The 22,042-nt window shown below is 40.9% G+C and overlaps 2 protein-coding genes across 4 annotated transcripts in view; both read right to left on the reverse strand.

Moving 5' to 3' along the window:
- The window catches only part of kcnk5a (potassium channel, subfamily K, member 5a), a 208,898-nt gene that overhangs the window by 27,002 nt on the left and 159,854 nt on the right, over window positions 1-22,042 (reverse strand). The gene's annotated exons all lie outside the window — the stretch shown is intronic.
- LOC129438043 (uncharacterized) lies at window positions 26-8,281 on the reverse strand. The gene is made up of 2 exons (XM_073869472.1): window positions 890-8,281; window positions 26-649 (listed from the first exon to the last, which is right to left on the reverse strand). The coding sequence occupies exon 1, from the start codon at window positions 7,595-7,597 to the stop codon at window positions 1,952-1,954; it is 5,646 nt and encodes a 1,881-aa protein (XP_073725573.1). The 5' UTR covers window positions 7,598-8,281; the 3' UTR covers window positions 26-649; window positions 890-1,951.

Genomic DNA, 22,042 nt, shown 5'->3' on the forward strand with positions numbered 1-22,042 from the left:
GTATGCCATACAGACCCGTTTGCCACTGAACCTGCATTAACGACGACAGTGGGGCCTCCAGCCTTAGTCAAACGGGTTGACACTTATGGTCAGGTTGCGATGTTGGCGTTTTCTCGTGATCTTGTAAATAGTATGCAATATAGACCCGTTTGCAACTGAACCTGCATTAACGATGACAGTGGGGTTACAGGCCTTAGTCAAACGGGTCGACAGGTTTCATTTTCTCTTAAAGATCGGAAGGTAACCCTTAGTTACCATATATACCGTCGCAGTGGGCCCCCAATTTGCAAAATCCTCAACTGTGGATAATATAATTATGCCGCAATAGTTAGTCTGTCTGAAACTAAGCTGATTAAACCACATCACTGTGTGACACTTGCATTACATGTGAACGGCCCCTATGCTAATATGATTTTGTTTTTCTCTCCCTGTGTTACAGATTATAACATTTAAATGTAATACAGTCACTTAGGTGCTGATTACTACCCGTTTGCAACCACCAAAGAATGCTCGGTTAGAACATTTATGATTATTTGTCCCTTTGATGAGATGTGCACACACCACTCACAGACCACTCTTTATAGAAATTGAACAGTTTAATCTTCATGTCTTGCATATCTTATGTTGATCAGAACAGGTGTGTATGGTTCTAGTTTAAAGAAACAAATAATACTGTATAAACATATGCATGTAATACAAATAATAAACACTTAATCTATCAATTAAGTTTAACAATAGAACCAATAAACATTTAGTTTAGGAATATGTCTCTATAGAAGTTATCAGGTGCACATGGTGTGCTGCAGCAATACTATAAGTACAACTTAACTCTATTTCCAAAATATAAAGATATAAAATACACAAATATTGACTAAATACAACAACTTACTCTTTGATGCACGCAAACACAACATGAAATCAACAAGATGATGCAAATAACCATGTAGATGCAATCAGATTGTCACCAGCACAACATCCTTCCATATCAACATGTCACATGTGGCTCAACTGAAAATGACATCATCAGAGGTCCTTAGCTGGGTCCTAATAAAGGCCAGCAATAATGCCTGATTTAATTACCATCTCAAGAAAATAGGTGTGTTCGACATCGGCTGTGGCTGGATGTAACCGATCGGCGAGATTAGCCGCGTGCAGGCGGGGAGGAGCTGAAAACGGAGACGTGAAGTCGGACGCGCTGTGCTTCCCGTAGTTTGCAGCATTTACGTCAGGCATGCCTGATCACGTGCCGTTTGCTTGCTTAATCGCATTAAACATGATTTGTAAGATGTAAACTACATAAAATGTGAATTATACTGTTTTGAATGTCCGTGTATGAGCATGAGTGGAACTGAAGAGGCTTAAAGCATCTGTTTTCACAAGAATAAAGTTCAACATAAGCATATATTATTTAAATACCAATGTAGTGCGGTCTACGTTTTTTATCCATTTTATTTTGATGAAGATGACACAATATAACATCGCGACTACATGAAAATAGCTTTAACTGTTATAAAAAATACAGATTTGTGAGCATTTGTGGAACTAAGGGCGTAAAAATACACACGAAACACACGTGAGTGTTGTCATGTGGTGAATCCGACCAATCGTGAAACAGCTGTGTCGTCATTACAGCCCGTGCAGCTCCTCTTCGGGAACTGCGCTGGCTAAGTCAGGCGGCTGATCTCGAATCGCTCTCGCGGTACTTAAAAACCATATGACACAATCACGTGCCTGCAGCGCCAGCTTAAGTCGGACAAAAGTACTAACCAAAATGCACTGCTTCAAGTCAGCCGCCGATCGGTCTGCGCAGCGCCGCATGAAGTCGAACACACCTAATGTTATTGAATGTCCACTAGATGGTGCCATAAACATATACAGCTGGCCCTCAATTTACTACAGCCGCCCCCAAATGTGCATTGCAGATTTGAAACATTGGGCCAGCACAGTAAACTTATTCTGGAAATGATGGGAGCTTAATAAGTCGGACAACAGGCCTGATGTAAGTTTTGTCTTTGACTTGGATTTCTGCTGATCTGACCTTATTATCATCTCCAACTTTAACTGATTTAACAGTTCCAACAGGCCACAGGGCTCTTGGGGATTGTGGATCAACGATCATAACAACTGTTCCGACTGCCAGGTTTTCCCTTTCCTGTTGCCATTTTTGTCGAGACTGCAGTCCAGGCAAGTAGTTACGTAGAAAACGGTTCCAGAACTGGTCTGCCAGTACTTGGCTGTGCCTCCATCTTTTGCGACTAAGCAATTCAGTTTCAGGATAAATAACTTGTGGCAAAGTGGAATCCATTCGTCCCATCAGGAGAGAGTTTGGCGTTATTGGATCTGGATCAGCTATGTCAGAAGATACATACCCCAAGGGTTTAGAATTTAGAATTCCTTCAATCTCAATTAAGACAGTCATGAGCACTTCTTCTGTAACTGTTTGAGCCCCAATGATAGTATACAGGGCAGTCTTAACGGATCGGATTTCCCTCTCCCAGGATCCACCAAAATGAGGGGCGTTAGGTGGATTGTAGTGGAAATCTATCTGCTGCTTGGCAAGTTCTTGTTGTAAGTGGGGATTGAGATTTTTGAAAGCTTCTTTAAGTTCACTGTCACCACCTCTAAAATTAGTTCCTCGATCAGAGTACAGCTCGTAGGGTTTTCCTCTTCGAGAGATGAAACGTCGTAGAGACATGAGGAAAGAATCAGAGTCAGCATGAGACAGAAGGTCGAGGTATACTGCTTTGGTGGTTAGACACTTGTAAATTATACCCCAACGTTTCTCATTCCTTCGCCCAATTTTAATGGTAAATGGGCCGAAACAGTCCATGCCTGTAGAGTGGAATGCAGGTTTAAAGAGCCTTAAACTGGAAGGTGGTAAGTCTGCCATTTTTGGAACATCTGGTTTACCACGCCATTTGCGGCACTCTGCACAGTGATGTTGAACTGAACGAATGGCTTGCCGCCCTCTCAGAATCCAGAAACGCCTTCTGATTTCAGCAAAAACACGTTCTGTACCAGGGTGATGTAGCTGTTCATCATACTGTTTAATCAATAGCTTGGTTACTGAATGAGTTGGGTCTAGAACAATTGGATGAAGAATGTCAGGGCTCAGCTGTTCACATCTTCTAAGTCGTCCCCCTACTCTAATTAATTGTGTATCACAATCAAACTCAGGATTTAATGCTATTAATCTACTGTTTGGTGAGATGGCAGTCCCCTTTTGCAACTGAATGTACTCATTAGGAAAACTTTCCATCTGTGATGTTTTAAACACTTCTAGTTCAGCTTTCCTGAATGTATCAGCTGTGACAGTGTTAGTAGCGTTGGCCGCCCCGTTAAGGGATTGTGTAACAGCTTCTACGATTTCTTGAAAGCTGTTGAATTGTGTGACATCAATTAGATGCTGTTCAGCATGAGTTGTCAGTAGGTGGCATGATGTTGGCTTTCGTAGCTCTTCTGAATTATCAGTTGGATCCAATTTGGGTAACTTGGGCCAAGATGTCGGATGTTCCCAAAGAAATGCTGGGCCTTTAGACCAACGATTTTGGTCAGCAATCTCAACCAATGACAGGCCACGGGTAATATCATCAGCAGGATTATCTTTAGAGTTTACATAAGACCATGCCTTTGAGTCTGTGAGTTCCTGGATCTCTGCAACTCTGGTCCCCACAAATACTTTGAAGTGGCATGAGTCTGACTGAAGCCAGTTTAGAACCGTTGTAGAGTCAGTCCAGAATTTGAAACTGCTAATTTCAAGGGTAAGCTCACTTTTAAGAACTGCTGAGAGTTGAGCTCCAGTTAGAGCAGCACAGAGTTCAAGCCTTGGTATTGTTTGCTGCTTTTTTGGAGCTACTCTGGATCTAGCTGCCAAAAATGCCACCTCTATTTGTCCTTTCTCATCTTCACTGCGAAGATAGGCAACAGAGCCATATGCTCGCTCCGAGGCATCACTGAAGATGTGGACACTTCTTGAGCTAACTAGTGGATCTACCTTTGTAGTGTAGCACCTGGGTAATGTGACAGAAGAAAGCTGTGAGAGCTCATTTTCCCATGTGATCCATTCATGTCTGAGGTCTGCAGGTATATCAGGGTCATCCCATTCTCTCCTTTTGTCCCAGAGCCTTTGAACTATGATCTTAGCTCGTGTAGTGAAGGGTAGGATGAATCCTAGTGGATCATACTGGCTAGAAAGAATGCGATAAATGTTTCGCATAGTGGGTTCTGCTTTCTGTTTATGATTGTGTTTGTAGCCAAGCGTGTCAGATCTGCATTGCCACCTTAGTCCTAATGTGCGCTCTTGAGGGTCTGCTCTGTCTGAGCTAAACCACAGATCACAGCTTTCTGATCTGATCTCCTGAGGCAGGTGATTTATCAGTTGTGGAGTGTTGCTAGCCCATTGACGCAGTTCAAATCCACCATCAGCAAGAAGATGTTTCATTTCATCCACTATTGTTCTGGCAGTTTCAAGAGATGGAATACTTTGTAACCAGTTATCCACATAAAAGCAACGCTCAATTGCTGTACGTAAATCACTGTTAGGTTGGCTGTGGTCTGCTACATGTTTCTGTAGAGCGAATGTTGCGCAGCATGGGCTACATGTAGTGCCAAAAGGCAGAACTGACCACTGATAGATATCAGGTGGGTTGCTTAGATTCAAGTCTCGCCACAGAAACCTCAAGAATGTTTGGTCTTCTGGCAGGAGATGTACTTGATGAAACATTCCCTTGATATCACTGCTGAAGGCCACAGTATGCTCTCTGAAACGTAGAAGCACTCCAAGCAGTGTTGCACCTAACACAGGTCCAGGGAGAAGGCGTTCATTTAAGCTCAGGCCCTTATAACTAAAGGAGCAGTTAAACACGATCCTGTTCTTCTCGTTATGGTGGACCATATGGTGAGGAATGTACCACCCTTGTGTTTCTTCAGCTGTGGATTGGGGAATTTTCTTTACATAGCCAGCTTCTGACAGTTTGCTTATTTCAGACTTGTATGCTTGTGCCTTTTCAGAGTCCTGTGACAGTCGTTTCTCAGTCCCCCGAAGTAGAGGCAGTACTGATTCCTTAGGAGCAGCTAAAGGTGGAAGACTGCTTTTCCACAAGAGTGGGGTAGCATATCTTTTGACTCCATTTACTTCAACTCTGATGGTTTTCTTCTCCAGCATACTTATAGCTTGGGTATCTTGCTTCGATCGTGTTACAAGCTTTTCATTTCTGTATGGAATGGTATCCATCTGCCATAACTTCTCTACATGACTGAAAAGATCATTAGGCATAGAACTTATGGATGTGAAAAGGCATTGTTGTGTGTTCAGACTGTGTTCAAGAAACTTTGATGGACCTTGCAATGTCCATCCCAAACGAGTCTTCACAGCTGCTGGACCGCCGGGAGGACCCAAGCGAACAGGTTCAACTGGAGTTATTAGCTGTGGGTAATCTGACCCGATAAGGAGTAGTGGTCGTGCATGTTCAATTGGCTGCAAAGGCAAATCCCTGAGATGACAATATTTCTTTTGGAGGGTTTTGACTGGATATGTATGTGGTGCCAGCCCAAGCTCCTTAGCTGTGAATGCCCTTTTGATGTCAAAGTTTCGGGTTGGTTGTGTGACAGGAGATACTGTAAAGCAGACTGAAAAGCCTTGGATAATGCGTATGTCCTGACGTACTGTGCGAAGAGACAGTTCTTCAGCATTACCATGAAGGTTGAGATACTGAGCTGCTTCATTGAGAAGTATGGTGCGTTCTGAACCGTCATCCAGAAGAGCGTATGTGTCCAAAGACATGTCACCATTTCGTAAGATAACTCTGCACATTTTTAGCAGCACTTTACTGCTACCTGTAGGTCGATCCACATACAAAGTTTCTGCTGATGTACTGGTAGAATGCATAATCTCTCCAAATGGTTTTGTAACATCACTACTCTTTCCAGTATTGACATCATGAAGGACTTCTAAGTGTCTCCTTTGACACTTTTTGCATTTAGCCTTTAGAGAGCACTGAGCCATAGGATGATCACGCCCACATTTCCAACATCTCTGATTGGACTTAATCCATGTCTCAATCTGTTCTTTGGTCAACAACTTAAAGTTTGAGCACTGATTCAGATAATGTTGTGTTGTGTTACAAAATGGGCAGAACTTCTTTGGTCTCTCAAAAGGTTTTCCTTCCTCGGCTGCATTATAGCAAGAGCGGTCAGCTTTGGGGGGTTGTCTTTGCTCACTTCCATGGAAAATAGCTGTGGACTTGTGAGTGAGTTTAGGTCCTCTCTGTTGTTCTCTGTGGGGACCCTGTCTATCTCTGTGGGGACCCTGTCTATCTCTGCTTAGGTCAATGTCAAACTGAGTACCATCTTCTTGTACCCTTACCTCATACTCCAGCCACTCTGCTAGGTCTAGTAATGTGGGTATTGGGGTTTTTAGAGGATTCACATACCTTTTAAAGTTTGCTCTGAGGTCGTGAGGCAATTTAGCCAAGAGCCTGGAAACGTGAGACCCACAAGTCAATTCGGTATAGCCATGTCTTCCTAACTGGTCTAACATTCCAACTAATGCACGAACTTTCAGTGCAAAAAGTCTAAATGCTCTGGTATCACCACTTCTTATGCTTGGACCATCCATCAGTCCAGCGATGCGCTGAAGCGCGAGTTGATGAGGCTGCCCATATAGTTCTGTGAGAGCTTGCATTGTGTAGCTGTATGGATGGGTGCTATTACTATAAGAATCAGCAATTAGTAATGCTTCTTCCAGCTTCAGATGATCCATCAGTATCTGAAACTTGAAACGCTCTGTAGCATCAGTTGGCAAAAGATTGTCAAGGGCAATTTTTAATCTTGCAAACTCACGTGGATCTTCCTTTACGAAATAAGGAATAGTAGGTGTTGGACCACGGTAAAAGTTCTCTTGGTTAGGTGGAGACAGAGGGCGGTAAGGTATAAATGGTCTCTCTGGTTTGAATTCAGGGCTGTGATCACGTCTGTAATGATGCCTTGGATGATGGCGGTATTCATCAGCATGTTTACCCCTAGAATCGATGGATGTACGATCTGGTGATGATGATATGGAAGGGGGAGGTTTGAAATGGACCTTCATTCTCTGAAGCTCATCAATAATCTCATCAATCCTGTCATTCTGATGTTGAACATGTAACTGCTCCTTACTGTGTTTCACTGGTGTATCTTGGTCATAACGTGGATCCCTTTGATCTCTTGTGGCCGTTGATTTGATACTATGTGATACTGACTGTGGTAAGGTAGAGGTTCGATCCTCATTGTTACTTGGTAGCCGTTTTGATGAATGAACTAGATTTGATGGTGTAAATAGCAATGATGAGTGCTTTTCAGAGAGATTTGAAGTGACATGTCCTTTCTGAGGCAGCGGCATACCTCCTGTGGCACCAATTAATTGTTCTCCCTCGTTGGAGTGGTCTGGTGGTATGTGTGCAGTTCTTTGCTCTGGCACATAATCAACGTCATAGTCTTTAAGGTAATTTGGTAGATGTGTACTGCGACGGGGACGTACTGTTGCATCACCAATCTCCTCTCTATGTGTTGACTTTGTTGATACTTTAGAAGTTGCATTATCCGGCTCGAAGGACCACATGTTACAGATTATAACATTTAAATGTAATACAGTCACTTAGGTGCTGATTACTACCCGTTTGCAACCACCAAAGAATGCCCGGTTAGAACATTTATGATTATTTGTCCCTTTGATGAGATGTGCACACACACTCACAGACCACTCTTTATAGAAATTGAACAGTTTAATCTTCATGTCTTGCATATCTTATGTTGATCAGAACAGGTGTGTATGGTTCTAGTTTAAAGAAACAAATAATACTGTGTAAACATATGCATGTAATACAATTACAAATAATAAACACTTAAACTATCAATTAAGTTTAACAATAGAACCAATAAACATTTAGTTTAGTAATATGTCTCTATAGAAGTTATCATGTGCACATGGTGTGCTGCAGCAATACTATAAGTACAACTTAACTCTATTTCCAAAGTATAAAGATATAAAATGCAAACACAACATGAAATCAACAAGATGATGCAAATAACCATGTAGATGCAATCAGGTTGTCACCAGCACAACATCCTTCCATATCAACATGTCACATGTGGCTCAACTGAAAATGACATCATCAGAGGTCCTTAGCTGGGTCCTAATAAAGGCCAGCAATAATGCCTGACTTAATTACCATCTCAAGAAAATGTTATTGAATGTCCACTAGATGGTGCCATAAACATATACAGCTGGCCCTCAATTTACTACACCCTGTCTCATCCTCGACCCCAAGGACAATGGGACAAACAGACCCAGTTCTGGTAGATGTGAAAGTCAGCACACCTCTGATCTACTGGTCGTCCTTCAACGTGATGCTCAGCTGATGCCTGACCAACGATCACCGGCAGGACCCGCTTAATCTCCGCTTAATCTCCTTATCCGTTTATATGTGTGTATATACATATATATCTCCCAAGGGTTTTTCCCTCCTAGGACTTTTTTTTCCTCGGCTAAACAACCCGGGGTTTTTGTTTTTTTTCTCCTAGGGGGTTTTTTACCCCGGGGAGGTAGCCTGGTTGGGCTTAACTTAGCTTCTTCTTCTAGACGTTACATTAGTAATACGCTCGCTCATAATGTCGAGTCATAGCCGCAGCAAATTTGACTGCTTATGCTATTGTGTATTATGTTGTGCTATCTGTCGTTTTTCTGTGCTTTTACTGCTTCTATTAATGTAAAGCTGCTTTGAAACAATTAAGTATTGTGAAAAGCGCTATAAATAAAATTGAATTGAATTGAACTGTGTCTGATAGCGCAGATAAAGGTGGTATTTCTACATAAGTATTTCTTTCAATAGATGTCTGAGTCAGGGGTACCGTGAATAAATCCAGTTCGGATTTAATGCACTCTTCTGACATATTGTGTAGTTTTTTTTCTCCTAGGGGTTTTTTTACCCCGGGGAGGTAGCCTGGTTGGGCTTAACTTAGCTTCTTCTTCTAGACGTTACATTAGTAATACGCTCGCTCATAATGTCGAGTCATAGCCGCAGCAAATTTGACTGCTTATGCTATTGTGTATTATGTTGTGCTATCTGTCGTTTTTCTGTGCTTTTACTGCTGCTATTAATGTAAAGCTGCTTTGAAACAATTAAGTATTGTGAAAAGCGCTATAAATAAAATTGAATTGAATTGAACTGTGTCTGATAGCGCAGATAAAGGTGGTATTTCTACATAAGTATTTCTTTCAATAGATGTCTGAGTCAGGGGTACCGTGAATAAATCCAGTTCGGATTTAATGCACTCTTCTGACATATTGTGTAGCAGAGCCATTATCTAGAAGATTATTTTAACTCTCTTTGCCGGGTTTTTTTTTGCTGGTACCTTGCGCTTACACTTTGCAACTGATGATTTCTTGACTGTACAATGTGCTTTCTTTGGTTTCTGGCCACTCCTTTTGGTTCCTGGTGGCCTATACGTACGTTTGCGAGACATAACCATCAAACCCGAACCGTCTTGATCGTGGTTGTTGAAAGAGCCTGACATCGTATTGCTAACGACATCACTAAATATGTTTTTCGCCGCAGATTTAAGATGCGGTTTGGCTATGTTAAAACCATGTTTCCACAGGGGTATAGCGAATCTAAACAGTCCTCTGAAAAGACCACCCAGTCCATTGCCGTACATGACCCCGCCTCCCGCATACCCAGGCAGTCCATTTCCAGCCTGGTTTGTATAATATGTCACGTAGCGCTCGGGGTTTGCGTTATAATTATTATTAAAATAAGCCATTACTGAATATTTAAAGGATGACTGCTTCACGGGTCTAAAATGTAGTTTAACACACACTTTACCGTAAAAAAACGCAACGTCTTTGTTTTGATCGTCCTTTACTTCAATAGCAATTTCTGTGATAAAGGACTTGTTTGTAGGTACGTAATGAGGTTTGTCGTATCTAATACTGACGATGTTGTTTTCACCAGTTATATGTACACATCCTAGGAGCGGTAAATATGCATCACCTACTGACTGATATTCGATAATGTCAGTATAGATATAGAGCGTATAGAAACCACCATTTATGTCTGCTTGATACGGCGCTCTCGTCACAACATCCTTGATAGGCTCAGGAGGGGCAGGTGCTCGAATGGCGATCCCTACAGGCACATTAGGGTGCATCCCTAAAATGACAGCCAGCTTTCCGCTAAACATTAACGAGATACCGGGCGGTGCTTTTAAAAATACCTTGTTTCTTATGTTATCATAGCCCATGAATCTGTTAGGGTATAGAGCTTTGTTTATTTCACTAACCACCGATGTGACATTTTCATAATATCCAGCTTTTATAAAGTGTCGCTTGCTGTCGTTGAAAATATTGGACGCCCCTACTTTTGTATTTAAATCAAAAAATGCGTCTTCGGTACTAAATCTGTACCATGTTCTAGTATATTCAATTTCAACAATCCCCACCTCCCATTTGCCCCTCAGGTTTATAGGATTGCCTAACACGGTCCTATAACTTGAGATAGCATTGTTGTCGTAAACACCCGAAGATGCGTTGCATGGTAATGTAACATAAAAGCCGCCCTCACCCATGTCTGTTTTTTATTGGACTGCCTTTATTCTGCGTGGGTTTCTCCTTTTTAAGGATTTTTCTTGTCTAAATTTTTTTCTACCTTAAATGCTTTGTTTTCACACACAGATATTTTTTGTAATTCTTGTTCATAAAAGCGACCATCAATAACATCGTAATCATAGTCCTGTAATTTGTAGACCGGCGGATCCCTGGGTATACACTTTGCGATTGTAAAATACTCTTCTGTGTAATTCTGTTCATAACCTTTCACGAACGGCCCCCTAACTTTGGAGATTCTAACAACATCACCGATCTTGTATTTAAAACACACAGGTTTGTCTCGTCGCACTCCTGCAGGTCCATACAGATTTTCAAACACAACGTGTTCAATATCTTTGTTGACATCCAACATCTTATCTCATCTTAATACTCCTGTGATAACTGGTGTTGTAGCTCAGCGTGATATCTTGTAACACGTCAATATATCTCCTGGAGTTTGTGGCTGTTAAAAAACGCCACATCAAGTTTTTGAGACTGCGATTAAATCTTTCAACCACAGAAGCTTTTAAATCCGATGCAACGGCAAAATGATGAATATTATATTTTTTAACAACTTCTTGAAAATGTTTGTTAAAAAATTCTTTCCCCTGATCCGTCTGTATTTTTTTAGGTACCCGGCCTTCCCCAAGTATTGATTCAAAAGCCTTAGCGACCTCAATGCCGCTTTTGTTCTTCACATCTATGCATGTGAGTAAAAATTTTGTGTCGTCATTTTCCTTGCAATATGCAGACATATCGACCAAATCAGCTTGAAACTGCATGTCTATCCCGTAAACAATCACTCTGTTTCTTTTGAATTTAAGAAGAGCCTGTCTATGTAATGTGTAGGCATCCTGTGAGGAGAGCCATTCTGAAACCTCCTCGTCATTTAATCGTACATCGTGATCTTTTAAAACAGCTTGTTTTAAACGATTTTTACCACCTAAAGACCCTGGGTTGGAGGGTGTGTAATAAACCTTGCTCATGAGCTCTGCCGACATGATGTCATTTCATCAGACCACAAATAAGTAATGCGTGAGAGTTGGGTAAATAGTCTTTTTTATTTTCACACAGCATCGATAATACAGAAAGCCATTACAGGGTGTCTAAATACCATAAAAACTGTATACATGAAACAATTTTTTTATCAATCATATATTCAGCGGCTGTTGCGACAACTTCACACACATTAAATTGTGAATTGTTTAAAATCATAGCAATGCATAAATCAATTACATATGTAGACATTGTGATTACATCGCCTATGTAAAAATCATCATGACTTTTATACATCAAATCTAGAGTTTTTTTAATAAAAATACAAGTTTGCTCTTCGGCATTAATACACATCTGGACCATGGTATCCCATGACGTAGCAATATCTCGCACATCAGACATTTTTTGTTTGAGATTGGTCACACGTTTGGTGCTGCTTTCACAAGCATCAGTTTTGAAATCAGAGTTAGTTTCAAGAGATATCACACTACATAAGAGATTAACCAGTTCATGTTTATAATGGTTTTTAAACATATTTTTAATCAGTCCAGTAAAGCACAGGTTCCCCATCTGAAAATCTATGTCAGTTCAAACTCAGCAGATTTTACTCCAGGAGTCCACACAATCCAAGACAAGTTTCTCACAATTCTCATCGACTAGCTCGTCTGTGATTTCTTTCAGTTTAGACACAATGTAAGGCTCAGCCCTTAATTCACCCAGAATAGCGTCCACAGCACCTTGGATCCTCAGGGGATAAGATTTCAGACCGATCTGGTTCAGAGCTTGTACGATGATGTGTTTAAACTCCGGTTTAAACAACGTACTGGTGAAATCTTCATAATTAAAGTCAAAGTAATAGGGCGTGGGTTCATAAAGACATCCATGCTGTATTTGGCTTGGGTGGTTCACTTTGCAGCCGTAGCAATCACGCTTCATCTTTCCCCCGACGGCGCTTCCCAGAACGGACGCAGCAATGGCCTTTATTAGCTTAAAGCCGGCACCGCCGATACAGCCGTCCACGCCGTCCTCTGATGCTCCGTGCGTGGCTGCGGCGATGTTACAGCTACGCGTAGTGAGAAAAGTCAGGTTGTGATACCCCAGCTCTCTGCAGAAATCATCCAGCCATCTGTTAATAGCCAGGGTGTTGAAGAAGATTTTTTAATTCAGAACTATTGCAAGTATGTATGTCTCAAGCTTGTAAGCTGAAGGCTAGCAGTCTTAAAGACTGCAATGTATGCAGGGTTTAAAATATGGGTAACTGAGAGCAGAGCTAAAAATGCATAGGCTGACATTTGGAAGGAATGAAGTTACCACACCTGTCAAACATAAAAACATGCTAAAAACCACTTGTAAGGTTTTGTTCTGTGTATTTTTGTTATTTGAACTTGTATTTTAATATCCTGTTCTGTTCTGGCTTTTATTTTGATATTCATCATGCCAAGTTTCAGTTCACACTTCCTGTCTGTTTTGTATATAAGTCATTTCCTGTACACCTGTTACCTGCTGATTATTACATCGCCCCATCCTGTTAGTATCTGCCTGTTTTTGACCTGTGCCTGTTATTTGGATTACGATTGTTGGATTACCCTTACCCGCCTTGTTTGCTGGCCCTTATTGGGATTTTACACAATAAATACCTTTTGCACATGGATTCATCTTCTCATCGCTTTCTTTAAAGCCCCCGTTACAGAATAATCAGGCTACACCGGAATCCAGCAAAGGATTGAAATTTCCCACCAGCAGCATGACTCCAGCCGATCAACTTGTTTGTCTCCGCCAGAACCACCGCTCCATTGAGGAGTTTGTTGAGGAATTCTGTGAACTCTCTGATCAGGTGAATTTTAAAGATTCATTTCTGAAGAATATTTTTTATTGTGGGTTAGATCGCGACATTTCCCGTGCTATGCCACTCCATACACCACACTGGACTTTGGAACGCTATATTGATCACGCCCTGTTGTTATGTGGCTCACCTTTCACTGTGGGTGTTGTGGATACACCTCCGGTGAGCATTCATAACACACCAAGCCATGTCCTGCCTGTTCTGCCCACACCTGTAAAAATAATGCCTGATCATAAGATGGCCGCCACCATGCCTGTTCACAAAATGGCCGCCATCCTGCCTGTCCCAAAAATGGCCGCCATCCTGCCTGTCCCTAAAATGGCTGCCATCCTGCCTGTTCCCAAAATGGCCGCCATCCTGCCTGTTTCTGCACCTGTTTTCATGAGAGCTACCACCATTCCAGCACCTGTGTTTCAGAGAGCCATTGTCACCACCACACCTGCACCTATGAGGGCGGTAGTTCACCCTGCACCTGCCGTCAAGATGGCCGTCATGCCTGAATCGACCACCACAGCGGTATGTCTCAGTGACTGTATACTTTCTGAATTTGCCATGGCCCTGTGGTGCGTTTGGTCTGCCTTCTGCTCGTTTGTCCCCTGTGTTCCTCCAGGCTGTGAATCTGAACCACCGGAATCCTCTGCCTCATCTGATCTGCCCGACTCATCTGATCTGCCCGACTCATCTGATCTGCCCGACTCATCTGATCTGCCCGACTCATCTGATTCGTCTGTCCTGCCCGACTCATCTGATTCGTCTGTCCTGCCCGATTCACCTGATTCGTCTGTCCTGCCCGATTCACCTGTCCCGTCTGTCCTGCCCGACTCATCTGATTCGTCTGTCCCGCCCGACTCATCTGATTCGTCTGTCCCGCCCGATTCACCTGTCCCGTCTGTCCCGCCCGATTCACCTGTCCCGTCTGATTCATCTGATTCGTCTCACTCACCTGATTCACATGATTCGTCTGTCCTGCCTGATTCACCTGTCTCGTCTGATTCACCTGGTTTACCATCTGGGACATCGCCACCCTGGGCTGTGGAAGCTTTCCCAAGTTTTTTTTTTGGGGGGGGGGTAGTACCCGGACACAGGAAGGAGGCAGAGGACATCGAGGTGGAGACCGAAGTGGACTCTGATCCTTCCTCTCCTTGTGTTCCAGGGCTATTCCTGCCCCATGACCCAGGTCCTAGCCTGCCCCATGACCCAGGTCCTAGCCTGCCCCATGACCCAGGTCCTAGCCTGCCCCATGACCCAGGTCCTAGCCTGCCCCATGACCCAGGTCCTAGCCTGCCCCATGACCCAGGTCCTAGCCTGCCCCATGACCCAGGTCCTAGCCTGCCCCATGACCCAGGTCCTAGCCTGCCCCATGACCCAGGTCCTAGCCTGCCCCATGACCCAGGTCCTAGCCTGCCCCCACGACCCAGGTCCTAGCCTGCCCCCACGACCCAGGTCCTAGCCTGCCCCCACGACCCTGGACCACAGCTGGCCCCACGACCCTGGACCACAGCTGGCCCCACGACCCTGGACCATCCTGGCCACATGACCCAGGACCTCCCCTGAACTGCCCTGCCTTTGACAAGAGGTCCTGGCCCGCCCGCCCACCCTCTATTGGACTTTGTAATTTATATGTGTTCTGTTGGGCTCCAGGAGTCGCCCTTTAGGGGGGGGGGTTCTGTAAGGTTTTGTTCTGTGTATTTTTGTTATTTGAACTTGTATTTTGACATCCTGTTCTGTTCTGGCTTTTATTTTAATATTCATCATGCCATGTTTCACTTCACACTTCCTGTCTGTTTTGTATATAAGTCACTTCCTGTACACCTGTTACCTGCTGATTATAACATCGCCCCATCCTGTTAGTATCTGCCTGTTTTTTGTATCTGTTCATCTGTTTATGTGTTATCTGTATCTGCCTGTTTTTGACCTGTGCCTATTTCTGGATTTTGATTGTTACTCTGCCTGCCCTGAACCTGAGCCTGTTATTTGAATTACGATTGTTGGATTACCCTTACTGGATTTGTTTGCTGGCCCTTATTGGGATTTTACACAATAAATACCTTTTGCACATGGATTCATCTTCTCATCGCTTTCTTTAAAGCACCCGTTACACAACTACATGGGAGGAGTTTAAACTTTTAGAGAACTGTATATTAGGTTGAATTCTGAAAAAGACTCTTTAGTTGATTGGCCACCAACTCGGCCTTATTGTTGTATGAAATAAAGTCATCTTTTGGCAATGGAACCCTCTGCTGAAAATTATTTTTCATAATCACTAAAAAATCCACAACATTTGGAGACGAGGATGGGATGGAACAGAGCACAGAATTGAGAGACCGCGACAGGCTGTTGGGGATGAGCAACACAATCCAACCAGGGGGCTACCTAAAATAAGGTAAGCATTTTCAACTTTTTCTATTGGCTTGTGTTGTTCATCTGAGATAGCTTGTGGTGGTAAGAATACTCTCAGTGCTCTTCCATATTAAAGAACTAAATTTGATACTCATAAAGGGTTCCTTTTCCAAGGATTTGAAGGCATGGTGTGATTTGATTGAACTTATAAGAGGAAAAAATTCCTGAGCTCAGGTGGATAATCTGTGGTTTTGCTGAGAGGGCCTTTGATTGGACAGCATTAACCTGGAACAGATAATAGTTTAATAGCTAAGTGGGCTTCGAAGATAGCATTAAACAGAAATAAAATTAATCTGTGTTTATTTGTAAGAGGGCCTCGACGGATACAAATGGACTGTATCAGATTATAAAAATGCTTATTGCAAGAGGGCTTTTGATAGATGTAATAAGCGGATACACTGTAAATGCATAATTGTATAAAAGTGAAAGTGATTTGGTTTTGGAAGCCAATACATGTTTCACTTTGTTAGTTTAAGTAACTAAGTAGATGTTGATTTGACATCAATACAATATATCATTTACAGTGTATGGGAAAAAAATAGGATAAAATTAAAAAATCTGTGTTTATTCTGTAAAAGGGCCTTGATGGATACAAATAGACTGTAACATATTATAAAAAATGCTTATTGCAAGAGGGCTATTGATTAGATGTAATAAGCTGATACACTGTAAATGAATAATTTGTATAAAGAAAAGGTTTTGGAAGCAAATCCATGTTTCAATTAAGCATCTAAGCATATGTTGATGTGGCATCAATGCTACATTTCATTTACAGTGTATGAAAAAAATACATAAAATTAAATAATCTGTTTATTCTGTAAGAGGGCCTTGATGGATACAGGTAGACTGGAACAGACTATTAAAAATGCTTATGGAATAAGTGGATATACTGTAAAAGAATGATAGCATAAAGGAAAAGTAATTTGGTTTTTCAAGCCATTAATGTGTTACTTTGTTAGGTTAGGGCAGGGGTAGGCAAGTTCGGTCCTAGAGAGCCGCAGTCCTGCATATTTTAGCCTAAGCACTGATAATCTAACCTGATGTCTAAATCCTAAAGACATTGATTAGCTTGTTCAGGTGTGTTTGATTAGGGTTGGAACTAAACTCTGCAGGACTGCGGCTCTGTAGGACTGAACTTGCCTACAGGCGGGTTAGGGTAACAAAAAAAAATTTATATGTTGATTTAACATAAATGCTGCATATTTTACAGTGTATGGATAAAAAATAAATAAATAGAGCATGAAACAAAAGTGTTAAAAATTGGACAGGGGTCTGCACGGGCAGAATTAATTTTTATGAAAACAGCTCTTTATATATGTTTATATAATAGAGGTCTGAATGGATAAAATATTAATTTGTGGATACCGCCCTAATGCATGATAAAAAGTTTGTGTGAGTAAAAGTGGAAAGGATCCTCAACAGTGAAAAACAAGTGGTGTCATGTTTAAAGTGTGAATGACTGGGTGTATGTTATAAATAGAGTGAGTGCAGGCCTGACTGAGTGCTGTGGATGAAAGAGCTATAGCAGTAAAGTGAAATAACGGTTAATATAAGTAAAATAATAATAATAATAATAATGGTAAGCTTGATGTTTACTTAGCTTGAAAGTTAACTGGAATAAAAGTGTTTTTATTTGTTAATTTTCTAATGTTAAAAAGTTAAAAAAAATGCTAAATATGATAGAAAAGATTAAATGGAGAAGTAACAAGTGTAGAGTAAAGTCATAGTTGTTATTCTTGTGGAAATATCTATTGGGCAGAGATCTGATAAAGAATGTGTTGAAGAAATTGTCATGAAGGGAACATTTGATGTGGCAATGTGTAAAGAAATGGATATTGTAAATAAATCTTTATTAAATCAAAAGAAAGAAAAGAAGGATGGATTTGAAGAAGAAAAGCATTGGCATTATTCATGAATAAAGGGGAACAAAAAGAATAGAATAGAATATAGAATATAGAATAGAAAAATGTTAAAGGAAGTTGATAATGGAACAAAAAGAAAGTGTGTTAAATGTTAATCTATATTTATCATGCATACTATAGAAGGTTGATTTCCAGTACTCAAGGGCACTGTGGAAATTATAGGTAAAATGCAAATGAAAATATAGCTGTAGACAGCGATACGGGGCCAAGCAACAATGGTCCTGCAACACGCAACGAAGCTGAAAGGACATGCAATTGAAGAATGCAATGTAGCAGATATGTATGGGAACTATCAGCACACAGGACTCAGAGATGAGAATGAACATAATGAAAAAACAAAAATTTTGAAGTATAATATTTATTTGCATGCTGACCTAGAAAACAATTGAACCACCAAAGCATCATACATGTTACACATGAGACTTAAACCAAAAGAGCACAAACGAAATAAAACCTGTAAAACTAATAAAGTAAGAAACAAATAATGAATTGAAGCTTTTGACTCTAAAGTAAGAGACTTCGATTGCTGCCCTAGCCAGGATTTGAACCCAGGATCTCCAGGTGTCATGCCTGTCACTCATCTGGTTGAGCTACAGGGGAGACATACATACATACAGCTGCTTAAGCTAGATTGCTGAAGTGACAATGTGTATGTTCAAGTTTGGAGAGATTTTTCTCAAGAATAGAATATTTTTTTAAATTTCCTATGGGTAGTCAAACCTGTTCGAACATTTGATTCTACATGACACAAATTTGTCAACCATTTTAATTGCTGCCCTACGCTGGATTTGAACCCGCAACCTCTGGATTTCATGCCCATCACGCATTTGGTTGAGCTACTAGGAAGGCATAGATTACCCCATCAAATATACTCTGTAGAAGTTTAGTTGATTAAATGGTTTAAAAGTTATTCCTGTTGACAAATGTATTACTTTTGAACAAAGATAAATATCAAAATTCTGTTTGGTCATTTCTATGTGGCTCGGTCCAAAGATTATCTGAGCCAAATTGTGTAACAATTCAACAAACACTGCAAAAGTAGTAGCAAAAAAACTGAATACTGTACTTTTCAAAATGGCCGCTACTGCATTTTTGAACTGGTGATGATGCTTGGCCACCAAATTGCAAGCCGTGCAGAACATGGAAAACAGACTGGTTGAGAATAATAGGTGAGAATAAACTCAAAACAAATATTAATAGAAAAACATAACGCATGCATCAGACAGGATTCGAACCCTTAACCTCTGAGTTTTGATGCATGCGATTTAATAGACTGAGCTACACAGGCAGTGTAGCTAGCCAAGGTTTTCAAATGGAGGAAGGAAGGTGCAGACATGACATTGCAGAGCAGAAATAACAAAATTACAATTTATATGAGAATCAGATAGTTTAAGTGAGAAGAGTTAAAGTTTAAGTCAAGAAAAACATGTTGTATAGGAATGCACAACATGTTATAATGCAGTCATAATAATTTAATATGACGAAGAGACAATGTCACAGGGACAGTCAACTTTGGACAGGTATTTCTCGGGAATGGCAGAGAATATCAAAAATGTGTTTGGTCATTTCTGTGCGGATTGCTCCAAAGTTTATGTGAGCAGAGCCTGGCATAAAATAGACTTAATTTGCAAAAGTAGTAGCGAAAAAACTACTTCACATATGCTATGAAATAAGATATGAACAGAATGTTGAAAACTGACAAATGAGATATCGTTGCAATTGACATAAACCAGTGAATAAAAATTCACAAAGAAAATGAATATCAGACCAAGTTTTCAGAAGTTATGGGCTGTTTTATATAGTTTATGAACCCTAGGTGGCGCTGTCTTCAGATTTCCCAGGTACCTTCAGGACATCATACCGATGCTTCCTACCGATTTTTGTGCCGATACATTATATAGAATAATAGTTATCCCAATTTAAAACAAAATTCAAAATAGTGGACAGGCGGTTTGGTCATTTCCGGCATAATATATATCGACAGATTGGTCATGAGCCAAGGAATCCATAGACACTAAGATCATAATTTTCTATCAAACATTTAAATAGCCATTTTTCATGTCTCATGACCCATAGGTGGCGCTGTCCTCAAATTTGGCATGGTACCCCAGTTCATGGTCCTTATGAAGGGTACCAAGTTTCATTTCAATTGATCAAAGAATGACCGAGATAATGACTCAGAACGAATTTTGGGTCGACATCGATAAATGTACGCAATTATTACTTTTGAACAAAGATAAAAATCAAAATTATGTTCGGTCATTTCTATGTGGCTCGGTCCAAAGATAATCTGTGCCAAATTGCGTAACAATGCAATGAACGCTGCAAAAGTAGTAGCGAAAAAACAAAATACTGTACTTTTCAAAATGGCCGCTATTGTAATGGGTGGAGTCTTAATGTAAGGTAGTCATTGTAATGAGCGTGAGGAGAGGAATCAGATGTACTAGGTAGAGTTTTTGTTGATCAAATTATTCTACAGTTATAACCATTTGAATATTGAATTTTTGAAGTGTTGGTGGCGCTATAGAGTTAATGCTAGAGACCCCATAGTTGGTCACATGACTATTTAGGACCACCACTACAAGTGTGCCAAATTTGTTTCATTTTCCTATGTACGGTTCATAGGGCTGCCATAGACTCCCATTGGGGAAGAAGAAATATAATAATAAATATAGCTGCAAGCAGCAACACGGGGTCAAGCACCTTCGGCGCAATGCACACACAGCACAGCAAGCACACAAAGCACAGCAAGCTCACAAAGCACAGCAAGCACACAAAGCACAGCAAGCACACAAAGCACAGCAAGCTCACAAAGCACAGCAAGAACCACCATAATGCAGAGCAACAACAGCAAACATGGAAAAATAGAACACATGTGAACGACAGACAGGTTGAGAAGAATTGATGAGGAAGAACAAAACGTCATGACTCAGGTGGGATTTGAACCCAGGAACTCAGAATCTCAATGCATATGATTAACTAGATGCGCCACTCAGTTGACACAGTTCATGAAGCAGCAGACAAGAGATTAGAGAGCTGAAAGGATTAACATATGTCAATCACCAAAGATGCAGGAAAGACACAGCAGAAGCACCACAATGCAGAGCAACAACAGCAAACATGGAAAAATAGAACACATGTGAACTACAGACAGGTTGAGAAGAATTCATGAGGAAGAACAAAACATCATGACTCAGGTGGGATTCGAACCCAGGAACTTAGAATCTAAATGCAATTGGTTAACTAGATGCGCCACTCAGTTTACACAGTTCATGAGGCAGCAGACAAGATATTAGAGAGCTGAAAGGATTAACATGTCAATCACCAAAGATGCAGAATTGACACAGCAGAAGTAGAAATAACAGAAATACAATGTACATTAGTTCAAGTGAAATTGAAGACAAGCAGATCATTATGTATAGTGATGCTATACAATGTAATATACAGTCACATTAATTTATTACTATGACAAATAGACAACGTCACAGGCACGGTAAACTTTAGAGTGGTATTTCTAAGAAAGAGAACAGAATATCAAAAATCTGTTCGGTCACATCTGTGCGGATTGCTCCAAACATTATACGAGCAGAACCTGACATAAAATACACAAAATTTCTAAAAGGAGTAGCGAAAAAATCATTTACCATATGCCTTACAATAACACCTGAACATAATGTTGGAAAATGACAAACAAGGTATCGTTGCGATCGGCATAAAACAGTGAATACAATTTCACAAAGAAAATGTATATCAGACAATGTATTCAGAAGTTATAAGCAGTTCAATAAGAACTGTTATAGTTTATAACCCCTAGGTGGCGCTGTACTCTGACTTCCCATGTACCTTCAGGACATCATGTCGAAGGTCCTTACCATTTTTTGCGCGGATATGTCCAATAGTTCAAAAAATATAACAATTTATTTGAAATTTCAAAATGGCGGACAGGCGGTTTGGTCAAACCCGGCATAATTCACATCGACAGATGCGGCATGAGGTAAGCAATCCATAGACATCAAGATCATAATTTTCTGACAAACAGTTCAGAAGTTATGGGCAATAATAGCCTATTTTTCTATCTCATGACCCATAGGTGGCGCTGTCACCAAATTTGGCATGGACCCTAAGTTCATGGTCCACATGAAGTGTACCAAATTTCATTTCAATTGATCAAAGAATGACTGAGCTACAGCTTCAGAACCATTTTTGCGTCAACCTCGTTAAGTTTGCGCATTTATTACTTTTGAACAAAGATCAATATCA

This window comes from Misgurnus anguillicaudatus, chromosome 7, assembly GCF_027580225.2.
Source record: "Misgurnus anguillicaudatus chromosome 7, ASM2758022v2, whole genome shotgun sequence".
In the NCBI taxonomy this organism is placed as follows: domain Eukaryota; kingdom Metazoa; phylum Chordata; class Actinopteri; order Cypriniformes; family Cobitidae; genus Misgurnus; species Misgurnus anguillicaudatus.